The following is a 22,379-nucleotide window of genomic DNA, read 5'->3' on the forward strand; positions in this document are numbered from 1 at the left end:
CTTAAGCCCCTAAATGTTTATGTAACAAGTCATTATTGACCTCTAAGGTCCTTTACATCTAACATAAGTCATGCTCCTAGGGGCCAGCAATTTTTTTTTTATTAGTGAGTTTTCTCAGAAAGTAGAGGAAGTAAGTGTCCAATGTTGATCGCAAGAAAGAACTGGTCAGAGAAGTGGAAGTGACAGGAATCCCAGGGAAAAAAATGATGAGGCTATTTTAGAATTCAGGGAAAGTTGGACATGATCAGACATATATTGTAGAATTTGGTAAGACAGGTCCAAAGAGTTTTTGGTTAATTGGTGGGATTTCTGCAAAGAGACTCCAAAGGGAAAATGACAAGTATTTAGGAGAGGTGCTTCAAAATGAAATTCAAAATCTTGTAAACAAGGATGACCTCAGATAGGACGAAAAGGGGGAGTTACCCAAAGAGACACATTTGGCCGCCTATAAACTCTCTAGTAAACTCAGGTATCAAAGGACATGCACAAAAGTTGGAAAAGGTTGAAATTTCAAGTGTGGCTATAACTTGAAAAAAATTGTTAGGAAGCTCAATCTTTAGAATGAAGAGACACTTGCAAAAAATTTTAAAGACAATATAATAGGGAATTAAAAATCAAATTTATTGAGATAGTATTTGCATGCAACAAAATGCCTACATTTTTGTGTACAGTTTGATGAGGCTTGACAAATATACATACCTGTTAAGATATAAAACACTTCAATGACCTCAAAAATTCCCTTGTGCTCCACTGCAGTCAGTCCTCCCCCAACTCACCCCAGGTAACCATTGATCTGGTTTATATTACTGTGGATTAGTTTTGCCAATTCTGGAACTTCATACAGATAGAATCATGCAGTAGACACACTGTTTCAGTTTTCCTGACTGCAATCAAAAATATCAGTAAAATGCCCTCCCCTCTACGAGGGACCCGACTCCCAGGGGTATAAATCTCCCTGGCAATGCAGAGTATGACTCCCGGGGATGAATGTGGACCCGGCATCGTGGGACTGAGAGTATCTTCTTGACCAAAAGGGGGATGCAAAATGAGACGAAATAGTTTCAGTGGCTGAGAGATTCCAAATGGAGTCGAGAGGTCACTCTGGTGGACATTCTTATGCACTATATAGATAACACCTCTTAGGCTTTAATGTATTGGAATAGCTAGAAGTAAATACCTGAAACTATCAAACTCCAACCCAGCAGTCTGGACTCCTGAAGACAATTATATAATAATGTAGATTACAAGGGGTGACAGTGTGATTGTGAAGACCTTGTGGATCACACCCCCTCTATCTAGTGTATGGATGAGTGGAGGAATGGGGATAAAAACTAAAGAACAAATGGGGTGGGATGGGGAGATGATTTGGGTGTTCTTTTTTCACTTTTATTTTTTATTCTTGTTGTGGTTCTTTCTGATGTAAGGAAAATGTCCAGAGATAGATTGTGGTGATGAATGCATAACTATGTTATCATACTGTGGACAGTGGATTGTATATCATGGATGATTGTATGGTGTGTGAATGTATTTCAATAAAACTGAATTTAATAAAAAAAAAAGATTAAAAAAAAATACCAGTAAAAGATTGGCTTAACAACAGGAAATTATTGGCTCATGGTTTCAACACTAGGAGAATTTCAAAATCAAGGCATCAGCAAGGCAATGAAGAGTGTGGTTAATTAAGGTGTAAAGCAGGACATGGTGAATCATCCTAAAAGACTGGAATATCTCATCATCATGGGAACCCAGAGCTTTACTTCTGGAGTACGTTATTGGAAGGGGATTGTGGGAGAGACCAGTGAATGAGAAATAGGAATCTCTAAGGTGTCCTTGGGTAGAAAGAATTTCTCCATCTCCAATTAGGATATATATGTGTTTGTGTGTTTAGCATGGACAATACCAAGGTGGGGATTTTACTAGATTATGATTTGGGGGGCTCTTTTATTTTATGATGCTATAAAAGACTGTCCCCTACTCTGTTTGCCAATTTTACCATTAGGACCTCTATATTCTATTTTCTTTCCTTGATTGCACAATAAAGATGAGATATCTGTACCATTAACTATCTACCCAGCACAAAAAAAACCTTTAAGAAAAAAAGTTCCTCTTAACTCTCCTAAGGAAAAAACAAAAGAAAATTTGGATTATGGTTAGGGAACTTTGGAACAAGCTGATAGAATGATACATAAAATATAACATGGCTGGCATCCCCAGGAAATTTATAAATAGAATAAAAATGCATACTCAAATAGCTTATCAGCCTAAAGACCATCTTAATTGGCAGAATCAGATATTATTTATCTTATTTCAAAATTATAAATACAGAAAATCTTAACCAATCCATAGATTCTACTTACTACTTTTAATAAAGCATTGACAAACCCAGCCTTCATTTGCTTTAATAATAATTTTAAGTACTGGTTGTGTTGACTTGGTAATCATAGGAAGACATTGAGACCAAGCATTTAAGTTGACATCTACACTATTGAAATGATACAAATGTAAAGATTCAAGAAGAAGGAACTTTTTTTAAATTTTTTTAATTCAATTTTATTGAGATATGTTCACATACTGTACAATCATCCATGGTGTACAATCAACTATTCACAGCACCATCTTATAGTTGTGCATTCATCACCCCAATCTATTCCCGAACATTTTCCTTACACCAGAAAGAATCAGAATCAGAATAAAAAATAAAAATAAAAATAAAAAAAGATCACCCAAGTCACCCCCACATCCCACCCCACTTTTTCATTTAGGTTTTGTCTCCATTTTTCTACTCATCCATCCATACACTGGATAAAGGGAGTGCTATCCACAAGGCTTTCACAATCACACTGTCACCCCTTGTAAGCTACATTGTTATACAGTTGTCTTCAAGAGTCAAGGCCACTGGTTAGAGTTTGGTAGTCTCAAATATTTACTTCTAGCTATTTCAATATATTAAAACCTAAAAAGTGTTATCTATATAGTGCGTTAAGAATGTCCACCAGAGTGACCTCTCAACTCCATCTGAAATCTCTCAGCCACTGAAACTTTATTTCATTAGAAGGAACTATTTTTTAAAATCTATATGCACTTGACAAAAACCAAGATTAATAAATGCAATCTGTCTGTGTCTCTGCTAACTTTATCCTTTCTCCACCCTGTTTTGGAAAGAGGAGATTGGCATGTTTTCTTGGGAATGTAACAACTACAGAGGTAATTCTTATTTAAGTTTTTGAAGAACAGAACCTAAGAAGCATGCTAAACACATATTCTAAATGAACTAGCAAGGCTTAGAAAATGTAGACTTTTTGTCTTAGGTAGCTTGAGGCAGCAGAAACAACATCTTATTTTTATGAATAATCTATTTTGAAATATTTACTAAAATGTTTATATACATGAAAAGGACTATTTCCAAAGGCATACTTTCATAAAAAACTTTATTACTGAGTTATCTTTAACATATGATGTTCAGTACTTTTCTAGAATTTCATATTTGCCTTCATTTCCTAGAGTATTAAAGATATTCACGACTATGAAACAGTTAACTAATTTGAGTCTAACTAAAATAAAAATAATTGTCATGTTTAGTACCCACACAGCATCCCTACAAGGACAACCTCCAGCATGAGGATGAAATAGGGAATTAGTCACTACTCAGCTAACTCAAGGAGGGAATGTAAAAACAACTCTCAGAACCTGAGGCTCAGAGGCAAGTACTCAAGTGGACATTGTCTTAGTTTCCCAGCTGCTAAAACAAATACCATACAATGAGTAGTCTTGAACAATGGGAATTTATTGTCTCACGGTTTTGAGGCTGGGAAAAGTTAAAAATTGCAGCGTCAGCAAGGCAGTGCTTTCTCCCTGAAGACTGCTGTGTTCTGGGGCTGGCTGCCAGTGATCCTAGGGTCCTTGGCTTTTCCATCACATGACAATGCACCTAGCAATACCTCCTGTCGCCTCCAGGTTCCCTTGACTTCTGGCTTCTTGCTTCTCCCTGTGGCTTTCTCTTTCCATGTCCAATTTCCTTTGCTTCCAAGAACTTCAGCCATATTGTATTAAGGCCCACCCTCATCCAGTTTGGCCACACCTTAACTAATAACATCTTCCAAGGTCCTATTTACAAATGGGCTCACACCCACAGGATCAGGGTTTGGGACCTGAACATGCCTTTTGTGGGGGACATGAGTCAATTCCCAATAGACGCCCTGCTGCAAATGGCAACTACAGTCTCAGAATAAAATGAGAATTGGAGTCCCCCAAGTTGAACTAATTTCTACAGCTCTTACTCAGAAAGTAGATGTCAGGCAAGTAGCAGTGTTGAAACTTACGTATGCAGTTTGCAAAGAGTTGGTAAACTGGGGCAACAGCAGTGGGGCAGTTTTCCCATTTCAAAGGCCTCTTAACATCTCCTCTGTTTTCAGTTAATCTTCTTCATTAAGGAGAGTTATATTCAGACCAGAGGTAATTGAAGCCTAAATTATTATAGAAGCCAATCTACAGTGTAACAAGCTGGACAAGAGTTAATTCACCAGGAAATTCTCTAGAGAAGAGCACTAAATTTGTTTATAAGAAATACTTTGTAAAGCCTGTGAGGGTAAAGTTGAAGACCTAAGATCAGATCCAAGCAAAAGAAGATGGTTGTGAAATTATTCTACATCAATAAAGAGAAGAAGTTACATTGCTCCTCAGGGGAAAAAAGAAGGAAATGAGGGAAAGACAAAGAGTATGATAATAGGAAGAAAAGCAAGCAAGATAGTAGAATGCAGAGCGAGGCTGCACACTCTCATTTGTGAGGTTTGGCAAGGTTGTGCTGTATCTGCTTGCACTGGCTCAGGAGAGACAAATTGTACCAACCCCATGTTCAGTGCCATCACGTTGGTAGCTTGAAATAACCCATGGTGGAAATAATTATACCGTAGAAATTCACAAATGCTACAAATCAGGCTTTTTCTTCTCAGAAATCCTGTTTACCATCACACCTCTGGGTATGGAGCAAGGATAATAAACAGAAGGCCACATATCATGTGCCTAAATATTTAAAAGTTACAAATCAGGGTAAGAAATTGTTATGTAGAATATATTCCTATCCCCTTGCCTTGACAAATATATTTTTATAATGACCTGGAGAGGCAAATTTGGATTTAGAATCCTTAGACTCCTCCGAGTGCCACAACAGAACATGGACAGAAAGAGCTGGTTCCCTGTCCACCCGCACCTGGCCTGTAAGGCACTTCCCCTTCTATTTCTACCCATTGCCCCATCCCATATTGCAGAGGGGCTTGGGTGCTCATGAGTGGATACCTCAATCTGCACATTTGAGCTCTAACTACACCCCCATAAAACATGTGTCTCTGGTTAGCCCGGGAGCCTAGGGGTGTGCACTCAACTGTGTGGTCTACCTCGGGAGGACTGAACCAGGAGAAAGGGTGCACAGACCCCAGAGATAGGCTCAAGGCTGTATGGGCAGATACTTACCCAGAGCATGGTATAGAAGGGTATGGCGCAGAACCCATGTGGGCTTGTCTCCTTGTCCTGTAGGGAGGGAGTATAGTCAGAGAAGGGTTAAGAGTAAGACCATGTAAATCCCAGAGCAAAGGGCAGGAGCCCTTCCTGCCCAAGTCTAAGGATAGCATTGCGCTGGACATTTGTGGTAGTTTGGAGCTGTTATGTACCCCAGAAAAGGCCATGTTCTTTTAATCCATTCTTGTGGGTGCAGACCTATTGTGGGTGGGATTTTCTCATTAGGTTGTTTCAATTGAGGTGTGACCCTGCCCATTCAAGGTGGCTCTTAATCCTTTACTGGGGTCCTTTATGAGGATAAAAGAGAGAGAAACACCCACAGAAACTGAAAGAGCCACCAAAGGCAGAACCTGAAACCACTGAAACTGAGGAGAGAAGGACCAGCAGACACTGGCCATGTGCCTTCCCATGTGACAGTCTTTCTTCAGAGAAGGTATCCTCTTGTTGTTGCTTTAATTTGGACATTCTCACAGCCTTAGAATAGTAAAACTGTAAGCTAATAAACCTCTTTTGTAAAACCAACTCATTTCTGGTATATTGCATTTTGGCAGATTTAGCAAACTGGAACATCATTGTGTAGTGGACCCCTCTCTATGATCCTCCAGATTTTCAGTAAATGCTACAAAAGTTATGCAATAACTGGGTTACTAGAGTTCCTTCCTGGAAACAAAAGGGTAAGTCAAGACAGAAGCAACAATATTCTAGAAGCAGTTGTAGCTCCTTACTAGTCAGAACAGGTGGCAGAATCCTCAGGCCCAAATTAGAGCCTGAGCAAAAGACTACTCTACAAGGTATAGACGGCTGGGTTTGTAAATTTTTATACCTCTGTTCATGTGAGCTAGACATACCTCTACAGTATTGCTAATTAATCCACATATCTGGAACACCACTCATTTTGCCAATTAAAAACTGTTTCTATCATAACTGAAGCTTATTAGCGATTAGCATATCAAGAAGCTACAGATTGGCCCTCTGGAATGTGGAGACTTGATAGGACCCTGCAACTACACCCAGGAAAGTCTATTTGATTAGGGAACTTCTGACGGTAAATTGCTGCCATTAGATTAAAACTAACAAACACACAGATGTTCTATTGTCCATGCTCTTGATACATATTGAAAACATTTATGCACACACGCATACACACTGGAAGTACAGAAGACACGGCATCAGAACTGAGATGATAATTAGCAGGTAGTGTCCATTCTGTCCAGCTAGCAACATAGAAATATTCGCAGAGGGATTCTATAATTAAGGATTTTATGAAGAAGACAAAAGTACTTTTTTAAGAATGACTGAGCCCAGACTGTACTTCACAAAAGTTTAAAGGTCCTGATGTCAACTTCCAGTTCCTCCACTCTCAGGAACTAGAGATAACAGTTCACCTCTGTGGCCAGGGGAATATTTCTGGAATGGCCTGGATCCTCTTTTCAGTGTCCCACAGCACTCTCATTCCACACTCTTTGGGATGTCCACTTCCTGTTTCTGGGTCTTTATTATAAATGAAAATAGTTCTTACTTATTTGTTTCAGCCTTGGCCCAAAATATAGTCTTCAACCACAGTGTCTTTGCACTGTGCATTTTGGCCTGTGATGAGGTGATATAACTAACGGTTAGAGGAAGGTCTCTGCCTGAGTTTGAAAACCTGGGGCTGACTCCCAGCATCACCCACCACTTGTGTGACTGTGCACAAATGTTCTCAACCTCTCTCTTTTCAGTTTCTCACCTGTAAAATGAATTAATAGATGCAAAGTGCTTAGAACAGCTCTTGGTACAGAGTAAGCCCTATAAGGTTTTGACTATTATCATTATTTGTTTCCGCTGACAGACTTGCAAATTGGGGGACTTTGAATTTTCTCCACTTTATTTTATTTTTAAGAAGTAAACTACCAGCAAATCCTTTTATACTTTAACCATCATTGTTAATATGTTACCTGCACGGCTACTCCATTAGGTAGCTGCAATGACAGGGTCAGACGGCTGCTGGGATAGTTTTGAAACTTGAGATGCTTAAGCCTGTGATTTCAGGATCTAAAATGTTACCTTTCTCTTGCCCTTTATCTGTTGTCTCTCTGTTAGACATTCAAACTGATTATCAGTCTTTCTACCTGAAGGAATAAAGGGGTAAAAAACGAGAACTGAAATACATTTTTTTAAGGAGAAAAAGCTCATGAGGCATCTGTGAAAGAAAGTCTAAAAGAGTTTCCTCATTGCCTGTGCATTAAATTTATCTATATATCATTTATTTCCTTTGGTGACTGTAGATTTTCATTGGTGTTAGGTATTCTGCAAATTCTTAGGAAATTGTTTTTAACTCAAGTTTGTTTCAAAGAAAATGTATAGTGAACCTTACGTAATTCTGAGCCATTACTGCTTCATAGTAACTATTTATCTACTGAGTTTGCTTTAAATATTATACCATATTCTGATTGGAATCAGTACTAATAGTTAAAAGGTCTGTACATTTTAGAATATACTTTATTAAAAAAATTACACATAGATGAACACACTTGGTTCTATCCTGAAGTAGTGTCAAAATCAGATAAAACTGGAGAAAATCCTCTTCCAGTTTCCTGTACTCCAGACAGGGCAGCTGGAATGGTTACTGGATTGCTGTATGAGGGGGTCCCAGTTTGCCCTGGACTTTCCTGATTATGGCACTGAAAGTCCTGCATCATGAGAAATGCCTCGGTCCCGGGCAAACCAGGGCAGTTGGTTACCCTAACTAGGGGATCTTGGCTTTCCCAGGACTTTCCTGATTATAGCAATGAAAGTCCCCCCACATAGGAATTGCCCCAGTCTTGGGCAAATTGGGATGGTTGGTCCCCCTTGCTGGGGGGCTAATGGAGGGGTGGAGGCCTTGAATGCCAACCTAGAAAGGTCTGAGTGTACTGGATCAGCAGCAAAGTGAATAATCAGGCACCAAGTACTATAAAAATCTCCTATGGATTCCTAGAAGCCTCTTCTCCCAGAGGGGGAATGAGGAGGGGAAGTGGCCACAATCTTTCCTTACCCTGGACCACTGCCCCACCCCTCAAATTACAGGTCATTTAGGACCTAGACCCATATACATCCACCAATACCCACAGCACAGTGAAATTCAGCTAGAGCTATGGCCATCCGAGTCAGGATTGAGGGTTTTGTCGCCTTGTGCTCCGTGGAGAGATAAAATTATAGTAAAGGTTAAGAGTGTGGCTGGGATCCAGACAACCTATGGTCAAATTCCTACTCTGCCCATCTAAATGTGGTGGCTTTGTAGCGTTGACTTGGCTAGACTGAATTACGTATCCCAGAATTCCCCTCCCTGTGTGTTTCCAGTTTATGTGGGCCCAAAGGAGATTTTCTTCAGTCAAGGACGTCAGTCTGTGAATCACGTTGGTCTGGTGAAAGGCAGTGATTTCCGCTGTGGCACCTCAAGCCAGGTTTTTGGCTACCAGACCTAGAGTTTTTGCTGTAGTGTAGATCAAGCAATATGGTAGGCTGCCCGTCTGTTTTATTCCTAGGGACACTGTGATCAGTTAGCCACCGCAATTGATCTTTATGAGCCAATGTATTCTGACTACCAGTGTATCCTGCTACCCTCCACAGTACATGTGGCCACCCACCTTATCTTTGGTGGTTAAATAATGCCACTTGGCCTCTGCTATTTTGCTATCCCATCATCCCCATTGAAATCAATGTATCCATCTCAATGGCGATATCCCCTGTAGTCGTGCATGACCTACAAAGGAGAGCAACAAGAGCTTTAAAGGATGCAGGTACTCCCTTCACTAATGATTTGGTAATAGGAGTACCTTCTGGGCCTTGGGTTGGGATGTACCTGGAAGGTGGGGGGAGTTAAGTGTGCAAGATTCACACAATAATTCCAGTCCAACCTCCTTATCTCTCTTTGGGTTCTTTCCTTTTCATTATGGCAGGAAAGCTCTCTAGTAAGTGCACCCATATCAATGATTTTGCCCAAATCTAGTGTTATATTCCACTTTTCTTGTTCTAATGTCTTTAAAATCCACTCCTACATATGTTCTTCAGGTTTCTGATGATATATATTAGAAAGGTGTTGCAATTCTTTTGGTGTGTAAACTATTTCCTCTTGGATCATAGTGTTTCCTGTCCTGCTGTAACATACTGAAATTGGACCCTAGTTATGTGTCCAATGCATAAGGGGTGGTTGTGGTGGGACTTGAGGAGAATAAGCAACACCTTTTTAAGGCACCTTCCCCAGAGGAGGTTAACACAGGATATTTAAGGCAAAGGAAGGCTAGTCTTCTATCAGAGGGCAAGCTACTGCCACATAAAAGGGAGGCTCAAAAATGGTGAATTCAACTGTTATTGTAATTCAGCAACTCAGACAATTACAATTTATTTTGAATTTTCAGCAATATCAGCCCTCTGGCTACAGAAATAAGAGATTCTTTTAGGGCTGTATTGGAAGCTGTTTGGTGCACCAACTGTGACTTGAGTTGAGAGGTAAAGGATTTGAGCTTCTCAGATTCTCTCTGCAAGTACTTGTGTGCACTCAGAAAAATCTATCCTATACCACATTGTAACAGTCATTATTATTGCCATAACAGTTAAGTGCAATGGCCACTTGGGCTCTGAAGACACTTGCATCACTTGGTATTTCACAACAATCAACCGCAAAGGTGACAGCTTGACTGTGGGGCCCCTGCATGCTATGGATTACTAACTTCCCATTTCCCACTGGCAAGAAGCTCAGCACTGTCCTCAAGCTCAGAGACGTGACCAAATCAATCCCTAAGTCCCATCTTTGCAGGTCTGTCTCCTGGGGTCACTCTCAGCACCACTTCTGTATCACTCAGAGACCAAGTATAATTTGAACTGCGAAAGTTTAATACAAAGAATTATTAACTATAACAGAGGTAAAGAGAATGCTAAAGAATATACCAGAGTTGGGGAAAAGAACCCAAGGAAGGAACAAACTCGGAAGGGGTCCTTCTCCCCAAGGTTGGGTTTCAAACCCTGTTGGAGAAGGTGTGGTTGCAGCACACTGGATGGTAGAGAAGTTTTCTGGGTTGCCTTGGATCAGAGATGGTCTGGAGTCACCAGGTAAGCAGAGAACACCTCTCTGGGGTGCATGTGGGCAAGGCTGGCAAAGGGGCCTCTAAAGAGGAGTGAGGCTGGTCGTGTACAGGGATTTGGGGCATCAAGAAGCCATTTGTCAGCTGAGTGTCAGGACATCTCGTGTCAGGAGGGCTGCAGTGAAGTGGTTACTGGGCCGGGCTGGGGTTGAAAACTTACTAAGGGATTGCATGTCATATGCACACCGCTGGGGAAGAGCTGGAAATCCCCGAGATACTCACAACACTGGCAGCCACAAGTAGGAGCAAGAAGAAGCAAAAGGAAGCACATCTGATCTAGGACAGGAAGCCCCTTCCTACGGAAGTGGCCCTCCAGTGCCCTCTAGAGACAAAACCTAATGTGCTCCTTGTAAAGGCGAAATGCTACAGGGTCCAGCTCAATTGCAGAATGAATAATGAAGCCTGGATTTGGAGCTGTGAAGTGATAGATTGAACCAGCACATCAGTCTGTCAGCTTTCTCAGCATATCTGCGAGCTTCCAGATGCTCCCTGAATAAATTTCTTTTCTGCCTAAATCAGCCAACTTGCAACTAAGAACACTAACTGATATACTTGTTTTGTTTAGTTTCTTTTGACAATAGTTTTCATTATTGTGACTTCAAATTGTCATTTTGGGAGGGATACACCATAAAATTCCCTGGTATTAAAAAATTTTATAAGTATGAGTTAAAATGATCTGAACCTGTAATGTGTTATGCCTGTGGACTATAGATACAAGACCAGCAATCTGGCTTTCTTGCTCTTCCTTGAACGTGTTTGGCTTAGCCCAATTTCAAGGCTTATATATTCACTCTTCCTTCTCTGTGGAACATTCTTCCCCCAGGTACCATATTATTCTGTCTCATCACATCATTTAAGGCTCTTTCCAGCTATTACTTAAAATTCCTTCCCTAGACCGTATCCAAAAGTCTTCTTTCCCCATAACTCTCTTTCACTTTAGCCAGTTTTTATTTTCCTTATAGCATCTTACAACTATGCCAAATTATATTAATTAAAAGAATATATTTATTTATTACCTACTCATTTTTTCACTTACTTATTTGTTATTGAAATGTAAACTCTACAAAGTCAGGGACATGTTTTGTTTGTGGCGTCCTCAGAACCTAGAACAGTGCACGGCACGTAGAAGGTGTTCAATAAATATGGATTAAATGAATAACAGTCCGTGTCAGAAAAGGAGTGGCTCTTTTGGAACTTAAGTCCATATGTAGACAGATCTATAGCAACAGAATTTTTCTTTTTTTAATTTTCCCTGGCTTCATGGCTTCATGGTTATTTTATTGTGTTCTCTTACATTGAACAAATTTAAGTCAGCAGTGGAGGTTCAAGAGAAATTTCCTTCAACACAAGTCAATGCTATTCAGTTTGCATTTTGGCAACACAAGGTAGCACATTCTTTTCTTCTTTTTTCTCTTTTATTTTGCATACATCTATGGTTCCCTCTGTTCAGGAATTTGCACGCTAGTTGGAAAGGGGCCCTTTTTACAGCATGTGTGCTTGTGTTCAAAGGTAATAAAACAAATGAATCATGCAAGCTCTGCAAGGGCATGAGGCCTGCCAAAGAAAGGGGACTATTTTAGTTGACAGGGTCAGCTTTTTTTTTTTTTTAATTCATTTTTATTGAGATATATTCACATACCGTGCAGTCATACAAAGTGTGCATTCAATTGTTCACAGTACCATTATATAGTTGTGCGTTCATCACCAAAATTAATTTTTGAACATTTTCATTACCACACATACAAAAATAATAAGAATAAAAATTAAAGTGAAAAAGAACAATTAACATAAAAAAGAACACTGGTTGCCTCCCCCACCTCCCCCATTTTTCTGCTTATCTATCCATACACTGGACAAAGGGGAGTGTGGTCCATATGGCTTTCCCAATCCCACTGTCACCCTTATAAGCTACATTTTTATACAATCGTCTTCAAGATTTAAGGGTTCTGGGTTGTGGTTTGATAGTTTCAGGTATTTACTGCTAGCTATTCCAATTCATTAGAACCTAAAAAGGGTTGTCTATATTGTGTGTAAGAGTGCCCACCAGAGTGACCTCTCGGCTCCTTTTGGAATCTCTCAACCACTGAAACTTATTTCATTTCCTTTCACATCCCCTTTTTTGGTCAAGAATATGTTCTTCATCCCACGATGCCGAGTCTAGATTCCTCCCTTGGAGTCATATTCCACATTACAGCAATAGAATTTTATCTCTTAACTTCATTAGCATGAAAACAACCTAAATGCATTTTGGTTATTCTTGCCCAACTTGATGAAAATGACTTCCATTCACATTTCTTTTCATTGTATTAGTTTTCTGTGGCAGCTCAAAACAATAGAAATTTATATTCTTCCAGTTCTGGAGGCCAGAAGTCCAAAATGGGTCTTACAAGGCTGAAATCAAGGCGTCAATAGGGTCATGCTCCTTCTTCCCGTATCTAGAGCTCAATTCCTTGCATTCCTTGGTTTCAGAGCCGGTGGCATAACATCTTTTCTCTGTGACTCTGCTTCCCTCTGCCCCTATCACATGACCTTCTTCTCTTCTGTCTGTAATCTTCTTCTGCCTTCCACTTATAAGTACATTTGTGCTTACATCTAGGGCTCACATGAGTAATCCAGGATAATCTCCCCATCTCAAGACCCTTAATCACACCTGCCAAGTCTTTGCCATATAAGGTAATGTTCATAGGTTCTAAGGATTAGTATTTGAACATCTTAAGGGGCCACCAATATTCAGCCTACTACATTGTGGTGTAATTTACATGCAATAAAATCCACCCTTTTTGGTTTACAGCTCTATTAGTTTTCACAGAAGCATACAATTATGTAAAACCATTGCAATAAAATATAGAACAGTTTCACACACACACACACACACACACATATCCAATTCAACCCTTCCCTGCAGTCTCCAACCCTTGGCAACCACTGATGTATTTTCTGTCCCCAGGGTTTTGCCTTTTCCAGGATACCATATGTCTTAGCTTCCCAGCTGCTATGACAAATACCACGTAACAGGTTGGCTTAAACAATGGGAATTTATTGTCTCACAGTTTTGGAGGCTGGAAGGCTTGTTTCCTCCTGGGGTTGGTAGTGTTCTGGTAGGCTGCCAATCCTTGAGTTCCCTGGCTTTCCTGTCATGTGGTGATGTCTTCTCCCATGTCTTCCAAGTTCTAGCTGACTTCCAGCTTCCCTGTGGCTTTCTCCTTATAAGGCATCCAGTAATGGGATTAAGACCCATCTTGATTCAATTGGCCACACTTTAACTAAAAAGAACATCTTCAAAAGTCCTTTTTATGATGGGTTCATGCCCACAGGAATGGGATTAAGAATATGTTTTTTTTTTTTTTTCTATAAGTAGAATCATACAGCATATAGTCTTTTGAGTGCGGCTTCTTTGACTTAACATACATGCTTGTTGTTGCATGCATCAATAGTTTGCTCCTTTTAGTATTCCATTATATAGATGTACCACAATTTATTTATCCTTTCACCAGTTGAAGGACATTTGGTTGTTTCCAGTTTGGAGTGATTATGAATCAAGCTACTGTAAATATTCACATACAGGTTTTTGTGTGAATATAAGTATTTTTTTCTTTTCTTTGTGTGGGGGACACCTTCGTTTGGGGTTGCTAGGTCATTTGGTAAGTGCATGGTTAATTGTAAGAAACGGCCAAACCATTTTCCAAAGTGGCAATACCATATTGCAGGTCCATTAGCAACATATAAAAATTTCAGGTGCTCTGCATCCTCACTAGCACTTGCTATGGTAATTTCCACACACGAGAAACAAAAACACAACCTATGACTGACCAGCTAAAAGCAAAGAGAAGAAATTCAGAAACATGAATGAATGAATGGGGAACAATTATAAAATCACATACCTATTTCCTACATTCTTCCACATATCCTGAGATCTTAACAAATTTTAATTAGTAATGAATAATTTGTGATAAAACTATCTTATTTGTAATATATTTTCAGGTGAATTAAAAAATATCTGGAGTGTTTGTTTTTAGTATTAAAATACTGATCAGTGACATAATCTTACTCTGGATTCTAAAGTGTTGAAGTCTTTACTTCTCTTCAAGGAAATAATGTAAACTGAAAGCAATCTGTGTGGATGAGGCATTCTCTCAACAGGACGTGACCTCTGATTTCAGTAATTCTCTCAGAAACACTGTGTCAGGGTTTCTATTGCTGACAATTATGAAGGATGTAAGAGTCATGATAATTTAGGCTTTTGTTATAATGCTCATTGCTGCCTAAAGGAGAAACTAAAAACTTTAGTTTTTAAAAGAAGATTCTTAAGGAGTTTTAAACTGGGCAAGTCAACAAATAGAAATATAGTTAACATTTGCATAATTTCTATTTCTTCACATTGAACTTATACTCTATTAATGGGTAGAACATCCCTTTTACAGTTTATCGGTAATTTTGACAAGTTTTCAATTTTCTGTTCGGCATTCCGCCATCCCCACCAAACTGAAACTACTTAAGGAACTCAGCCTTAGGAACTGAATGTTAACATTTTTTCGTTAAAATGGGACCTGAAAATCAGCTCTTCTTAAGTGAATAGTTCTTCATAGGTGGCTTTCAGAAAGAGAGATACTTAGAAAGGAAAAAGAATGCTAAAAATGCCTTCAAACAACAACAGTATTTGCTGAGCACATACCATAAGCCAGGTGCTGCTGAAAGCTTCATATACTTTATTCATTCAACAAATACTTATTGAGCATTTATTATGTGCTAGATGCTATTCCTGGCACTGGAAATACAGTACTGATCAAAGCAGAAAATGTGTGGCCTCATGGAGTTAAGATTCTAGTTGATGGAGACAGGCAATAAATAAGAAAATAAGTGGAGAAAAATAAATCAGGGACAGGTGCAAGGTAATTTATCTACTAGATACTATCTATTAGAGTGCATGCAGATTTAGAAAGAGTACAAGAAGGTTTTATTGAGATGGTGGCCTTTAGCAAAGACTAAGGAGGTGAAGGGGCAGCTGTGAAGATATCTAGGGAAGTATTGCAGAAATGCAACAAGGCCAGTATGGCTGGCACTGTGTTGGCAAAGAAAGGAGTGGTACGAGAGTCAGGAGGTAACAGGGTCTTTGGCTTTACTTTGAGAGAAAGAGAGATCCAGTGGGAGATTCTGAGCAGAGGCATGACATGTGCTGGCTTATGCTTTAACAGGATCACCCTGGCTCTAATGGTGAGAAGAGACTAAAAGGGGTAAGAGCAGAAGGAGGGAGACCAGTTAGGAACTGATCACACTAGTACAGGATGGGAACTTGGCACGAGCATCAGAGGTAGTAAGAAAAGGTCAGATTCTGAATTTATTTTGAAGGTATTGCCAAGAGGCTTTTCTAATGTCTTGGATGTGGAACGTGAGAGAAAGAGGATTTGTGGATGATTCCAAGGTTTGGAACTGAAAGAGTGGAAGAGTAACTGGAAGAGTGGCATTTCGGTTACTGAAATAGACAGGTGGCTGGGAGGAGGAGGTTTAAGCTTTCTATATGCATTCAAATGCTAAGTTTGTGGCATCCCAGGGCTGGAGCCTTGAGCACTCAGGGACCTGTGTGACCTGGGCGCAGACATTGAAGGTCATTGAGCGTAATCACTGTTGGTAATCAAATTTGACAAGACTCAGGTGAGGTTTTTCTGCAACCACATCTCATCAGGCTCTGCTGAAATCAACTTTCAGAAGACTCAGCTGAGACTACTTTGTAACCAAATCTTATGAGGCTCTGCTGAGTTATATAAGGCACTTCTATTTGTCTTGTTTGACTTCCTCTCCAAACTGGCCACCGTTGGGAAAAATCCTCTTTTAAGTCAGTCCCTATTGAAATTCATGGGAAACTCTTTGCCTTGCATGTTCTTTTGTCTTGGGGTTGAGTTGGGCTGGAGCAAAGTTCAAGGGGAAGTTTATGCTGGAGGTACACATTTGGAAGTTATCAATATACAGATGACATTTGTCAAGGACAACATTGCACTGGACAGTATTAAACAGGCAAGGATGACTTCATTCAAAGCTATATGCAATTGAGAAAAGAGAGACCAGAGGCTATAGTGATAAGGAAAGAGACCAGAACAAAATCTGAACTCAATTCCACTGAAGCAGAGAACAGGAGGGCTTTTAAGGACTGGGGTGAACTGGTGGAAAAGTACTGGAGGAATTAGGGGGAGGTCAAGCAATGGGGTGGGTCAATTACCTGGAGTTATCTCCTGAGTTTGCTGTTGAGGCCAGATGGTGCAACATGTTCCATTTGGAGACTGTAAGGATTAGGATGAGAAGGGCCAAAGGTCTAGAGTCAGGGAGAAGCTTGTCTAAAGTTTATTAAGCTAAGGGGAAGTTAAGGGTGTCTTGGTAAATAACACATAGGGAGGGAGAATTCCTAGTGTTGGGGATTGAATCCTGCTGCCCACAAAAGGCATGCTCAAGATGGCGAGTGTGAACTCTTTTGTAAATAGGACCTTGAAGATATTATTAGTTAAGCTGTGCCCAAACTGAATGAGGGTGGGCCTTAATCCAATATGGCTGAAATCCATTGGATATGGAAGTGGAAACCAGAGGATGAGATAGAAAGAGACAGATTACCATGTGACGGAGGCAGAGATTCAGCCACTACAGACTCCAAGCAAAAACGTGACCTGCTGAGACCTTGATGTTGGACTTCTAGACTGCAAACTGTGAGCCAATAAATTCTGTTGTTTAAACCAACCCATTCTTTTATATAGATCTGCCATAAAAGAGTGGGATTTGTCATGGCAGCCTGGTAAACTATGATACTTAAACTAACCTGTTTTCCAGGATCACAGGATTCAAGTAAAATTCAAAGTTACAAGACTAGATAAGATTATTGTCTCATGAAATTCTTAGAAACCACCATGACGTAAATATTATTTTAACCCCCATTTTAGACTTAAGGAAACCGAGGCTGGAGAGGTTTAAATAGCTTGCCTAAGTCATATAGTTAGTAACTGTATGGATGCAAATGTTCCTTCTTATCTCAATTCTCATCTTTTCATAACTTGTTCTGATTATGAGAAAATTGTTTCTTTGGGCTTTGGTTTCCTTATCTGCAAAATTAGGACTATAGAAAAATGGTTTACAAATTGGATTCTGTGGGAATTCTAAGGCTTCCTAGAGGTTCTTCAGAGCTCCCTTGAAAAAGAAAGGGAGGCTCAGGGGAAGGGTTCAGGAATTTTCACCCAGTTAAAGGGAGGCAGCTCTGTTTTCATCTGTATTTATATGTTGGCACTTTACGTAAGATTTTATTTGGGGAAAAAAAAAATCAGTTGCCTATGTAACAAAAGTGAGAGAAATTCATTGGAATAAGTGGTCTCTATGGCCCCTGCCAGTTCTGAGAGTTCCATTTATTCATCCAGCCAGCAATCAGTGCCTGCTCATGGTAGTCTGTGCACTGTGCTACACTCTTACAGGTCTAGCTCAATATTGAGAAGGGAAGAGTAACTGAATATCTACATATCTATCAACCTGATCATTCGTCTATCTTTCCTTCCTTCCTTCCTTCCTTCCTTCCATTCATCCGTCTTTCATCTATCATATCTACCTCTCAAATTATGCATGAAAGAGTATCCAGCTAGAAAAATAATATTGTTGCTGGCATGAACACTAAAAACACTGACATACTGTTTTATTTCAACATTTTTTTCCCATAGCACATTTGGTTGATTACTTTTCAAAGCAAGGGAGAAGGGGAAGAAGGGATTAACATCTTTTGAGTTTTATCATGTGCCAGGAAATTTATCTCAATTTTGCCTCATACCAACCAAGTGAAATTAAGTATTATTCCATATATTTAACAGATAAGGAAACTAAAGCTGAGTTTACATAACTTGGCTGAGGGCACTCAAGCAGGGATTCACATCCAGACCTGTCCAACCCCAAAGCCAGAACCTGTGTATGCTGTACTGTCACTAGCTTGCAACTCAGTTGTAAAACTTTCCTGTTTGCCAAACCAATATCAGTATGGTTTCTTTGTATTCTGGAATTTACCGTCCTCTTTTACCTCCTAACTTATAAACAGTTTTATTGCTTTGGTTACATGTTGCCAGATTGCTTCCCCAAATGCCATGCTAGCCTTTAGACTTAAAAGCCAGAGGCGACCATGCCAGTTTTCCCACATCCTTGTAACCACTGGATATTATTTTAAAAAAAAAGTATATATATATATATATAAATATAAATTTTTTTTTGCCACATAATTGGCAGAAAACTCATCTGCTTGTTTTCATTTTTTTGATCTTTGTGTACTAGTGAATTTGAACATTTCTTCATGTTTGCTAACTTACTGCATTTCCTCTTATATATCTAACATTATCCCAAATGAGATGACACATGTAAAAGAGCTTTAAAAATGATGTAGCTCTTTACAAATTAGATTAGACCCTGACATCTGTAATACTAAAGAAAGCCACATTATTGATACTCAGATTGGAGTATAAGCAATTTAGGAAGAAAAAAACAAGAAAGGAAGAGAAAACAAGGAGTAATTTAGGGGTATAATCTAAGATTATTTTGACAAAATATTTTGCAAACCACCTACTTATTTGCTTGAAGTATTTATAAATATTCTCATTAATATGCTATTGGCACATACATATGTAGAGAGTCTTCTAAAAATGTTGAACCATTTGAGATTGCCATTTTTATAGTTCAAACCTTTTGACTATTGATATCTCATATGGTACACTGCTAAATATCAGTGCTGTCCAATAAAAATATAATGTGAGGCACAAATGTAATTTAAAATTTTCTAGTAGACACATGAAAAAGTAAAAAGAAACAGGTGAAATTAATTTTAACAATATATTTAGCCTGATCTCTAAAAATACCTCAACTTTAAATCAATGGAAAATCATTGAGATATTTTGCATTCTCTTTTTTATACAAAGTCTTCAGAATCTGGTGTGTATTTTACACTTACAGGACATCTTCATCCACACTAGCCACATTATCACTGCTCGATGGCCACATGTGACGAGAGGCTACCATACTGGATAGCACAGCCCCATGTACCAGATTGTGAGCTTTTTGAAGATAAGAACTGTCTGATTTATCTCTGTGTTTGCGGCAATTAGTCTGTACCTGGGCCATCGGAAATGCTCAAGAAATGTTTGGTTTGATGACTGTCTAAACTAATAGTATACATTAATGACAGTGACTCCAAGATGTTAAATACATTACTTCCCCATGGAAGAGAGAGTTTTACATAAAGCACAAAATCCAAAATCCCATAACTATTAATAAAATGTTGATCCTTTAAAATGAAGACACAGTCTAAGCAAGTTTAATATCAGATCTTGGGGATATGATCAACGAGGCAGCATAGAACAATAAACAAATGGGCAAAGATGTGCAGGTAATTCACAAAAGAAAAAATACAAACCTCCTATAAACATTTTGAAAAATACTCAACCACACTAGTCATCACAGAAATGCCAAACAACATTAGTCTTGCCTATGTAATTGGCAAAGATAAAAAAGTTATGGCTTAGTGTTGCAAAAGTCTAAGGAAAGAAGTATGCATGCACTGCTGGTTGAAATGCAGACATTAAATCTTTCGGAAAAGCAATTTCAGAAAATGTATCCAAAACCTTAAAAGTGTGCCTACCGTCACACCCACCTTACAATCCCTCGAAATATGCATGAAGAGATACTCCGCTTTAGGGATTCATCCCACAAAAATAATCAGAGATATACCCAAAGATATAAATTTATTCATAGCACTATTGTTTGTGGGGGGAAAATATAAAAATCCTAAGTGTTCAATAATAGCATTAATTAAATTATAGTACATACATATGATTAAAAATTTAAGAAGCCAACAAACACTCATATTTTGAAAGAACATTTAATGACAAGGAAAAACATTAAGTGAAAAAAGTTTTGAAAAGAAGTACAGTGTGTCTCAATTTTATTAAAAATGTTTATATGTGTAGTAAAAGCCAAGATGACTATTAGTCTGATAACAGTGCATTGTCCTTGGATAATGGTGTTATAGATAATTTTTATTTTCTTCCTTTGTGCTTTTCCTATTTTAGACTTACCACAATATATGCTACTTTTGCATTAGGAAAAAAATGCAGAAAATATTATTTTAAAAAGATAAGAGAGAGACAGCTGTGGGTAACTTTTCATTTCATGTCCTTTATCAGTTATTATTCCTGAGGTTAAGCAAGGTGGCATCACTGTTCCCAACCAAGTATCTGATAATGAGCAAGGTGTGGTGACTCATTTCCCAACATTGCAGGAGGCCTTTGGACATCACTGATCAAGACGCTATGTTGGCTCCTTCGTGAGGTGGGGTTATGACTGTTTTACAATGTGACTTACTGGTAGTTCAAGATGTCTCAACTTGGGCACTCTGTTGGTGTCTGTTCTAGTTTCCCAGCTGCTAAAAAAAATACCATACAATGGGTTGACTTAACAGGAATTTATTGGTTTATGGTTTCAGAGGCTAAAGGCTTGCTTCCTCCCGGGGTCAGTGTCTCTGGCTGACTGGCAATCTTTGGGGTCCCTTTACTTTTCTGTCACATGGCAATGCACGTTGTGGCTTCCTCTCCTTTCTCTTCTGGGATTTTCTTGACTTCTGGCTGGCCCTGTAGCTCCTCTCAGTGCTGAAAGCATTCTCCTTTGTTGACTGTGGATATAATCAGCCATAGATGCAATCAATTGACTAATGATTTAAATCCATGAAATACTGCACAGTAACAATCAACCAAGTGCTTGCTTAACAAACAACTGGACACCATAAGCTTTCATAGGTTCACATATGAAAGTAGCCCTCACAGGGCTTATCTTTGTTCTTAGAACTGCACTTATTTTTCAGATGTGGGCAAGGAGGATTGTTGCTCAAAGGGAGACAGGGAAGTCTGAGGCTGCAATTATAGGCTTTCTCTGGTACTCGAGCCTGTCCTTTATTTTGGAAAGAACTTATTAAATAATAATAATAATCTCCTTTCCTTTGTTTTTGTGGGGATTACATTTAGGTTATCTTGAAGTCTATTTTTAAAAGGCAAACATTAAAAAGTACAAATAGTATTAGAAGAGTTAAAGGTTAATTTTTAGCTCAGCTTAAAACATGGAATTTAGAACCAATGCCTTCCAATTTTTCTTACAAAGCCATATAATAACATGTTACTCATAACTTTTCATTTTTTTCATTACATTTTTATGTAGTTTTAATCATGCATGCATGCAAATCTGTATTTTTATTATGGTGCTTCACATTGTGAACTTAATATGTCATCAAATGGCATTAATTATTTCTAATGGTTGCACCCAACACTGGATCTGGCAAATAACTAGGATGTTAGCTCACTTGCAGTAAAATAAATTACAAATATACACTGAGTACCTGTAGTGTGATGTATTGGAGGTATTGCAGTGAATGAGACCAACAAGGTCCCAGTTATCATGAAATCTCCATTCCAGCAGGTGGAGACAGATCATTTTTAAACCCATGAGAATGGTATTATTATAATGCCCATTTGAGGAAACAAACCACAGAGAGTTCAGGTAACTTGCCCAAGATCGTCCAAGTGTGCAAGCAGAGACTCTGACCCAGGTAGGCTGTCTCCAGGAATTGCACTCTGAGCTACTGCTTCACTGGTACCAACAAATGCTCTGAGGGTTCAGAGGCTGGCCACTCAAAGCTGCAATTGTATTAGTTTCCTTGTTGCTGTTGTAACAAATTACCACCAAATTAGTGGCTTAAAACAACATAAATTTATCTGTTCTGGA

At 39.0% G+C, this 22,379-nt stretch overlaps 1 protein-coding gene across 1 annotated transcript in view; it reads right to left on the bottom strand.

Moving 5' to 3' along the window:
* Nucleotides 1-20,511: 20,511 nt before the first annotated feature.
* Nucleotides 20,512-22,379, bottom strand: part of COQ2 (coenzyme Q2, polyprenyltransferase) — a 45,859-nt gene continuing 43,991 nt past the window's right edge. The window contains exon 8 of the mRNA XM_037830132.1: nt 20,512-21,276. Coding sequence (XP_037686060.1) covers nt 21,156-21,276 — 121 coding nt within the window. The 3' untranslated portion in view covers nt 20,512-21,155. The remainder of the gene's footprint in view (nt 21,277-22,379) is intronic.

This window comes from Choloepus didactylus, chromosome 3, assembly GCF_015220235.1.
Source record: "Choloepus didactylus isolate mChoDid1 chromosome 3, mChoDid1.pri, whole genome shotgun sequence".
In the NCBI taxonomy this organism is placed as follows: Eukaryota; Metazoa; Chordata; class Mammalia; order Pilosa; family Megalonychidae; genus Choloepus; species Choloepus didactylus.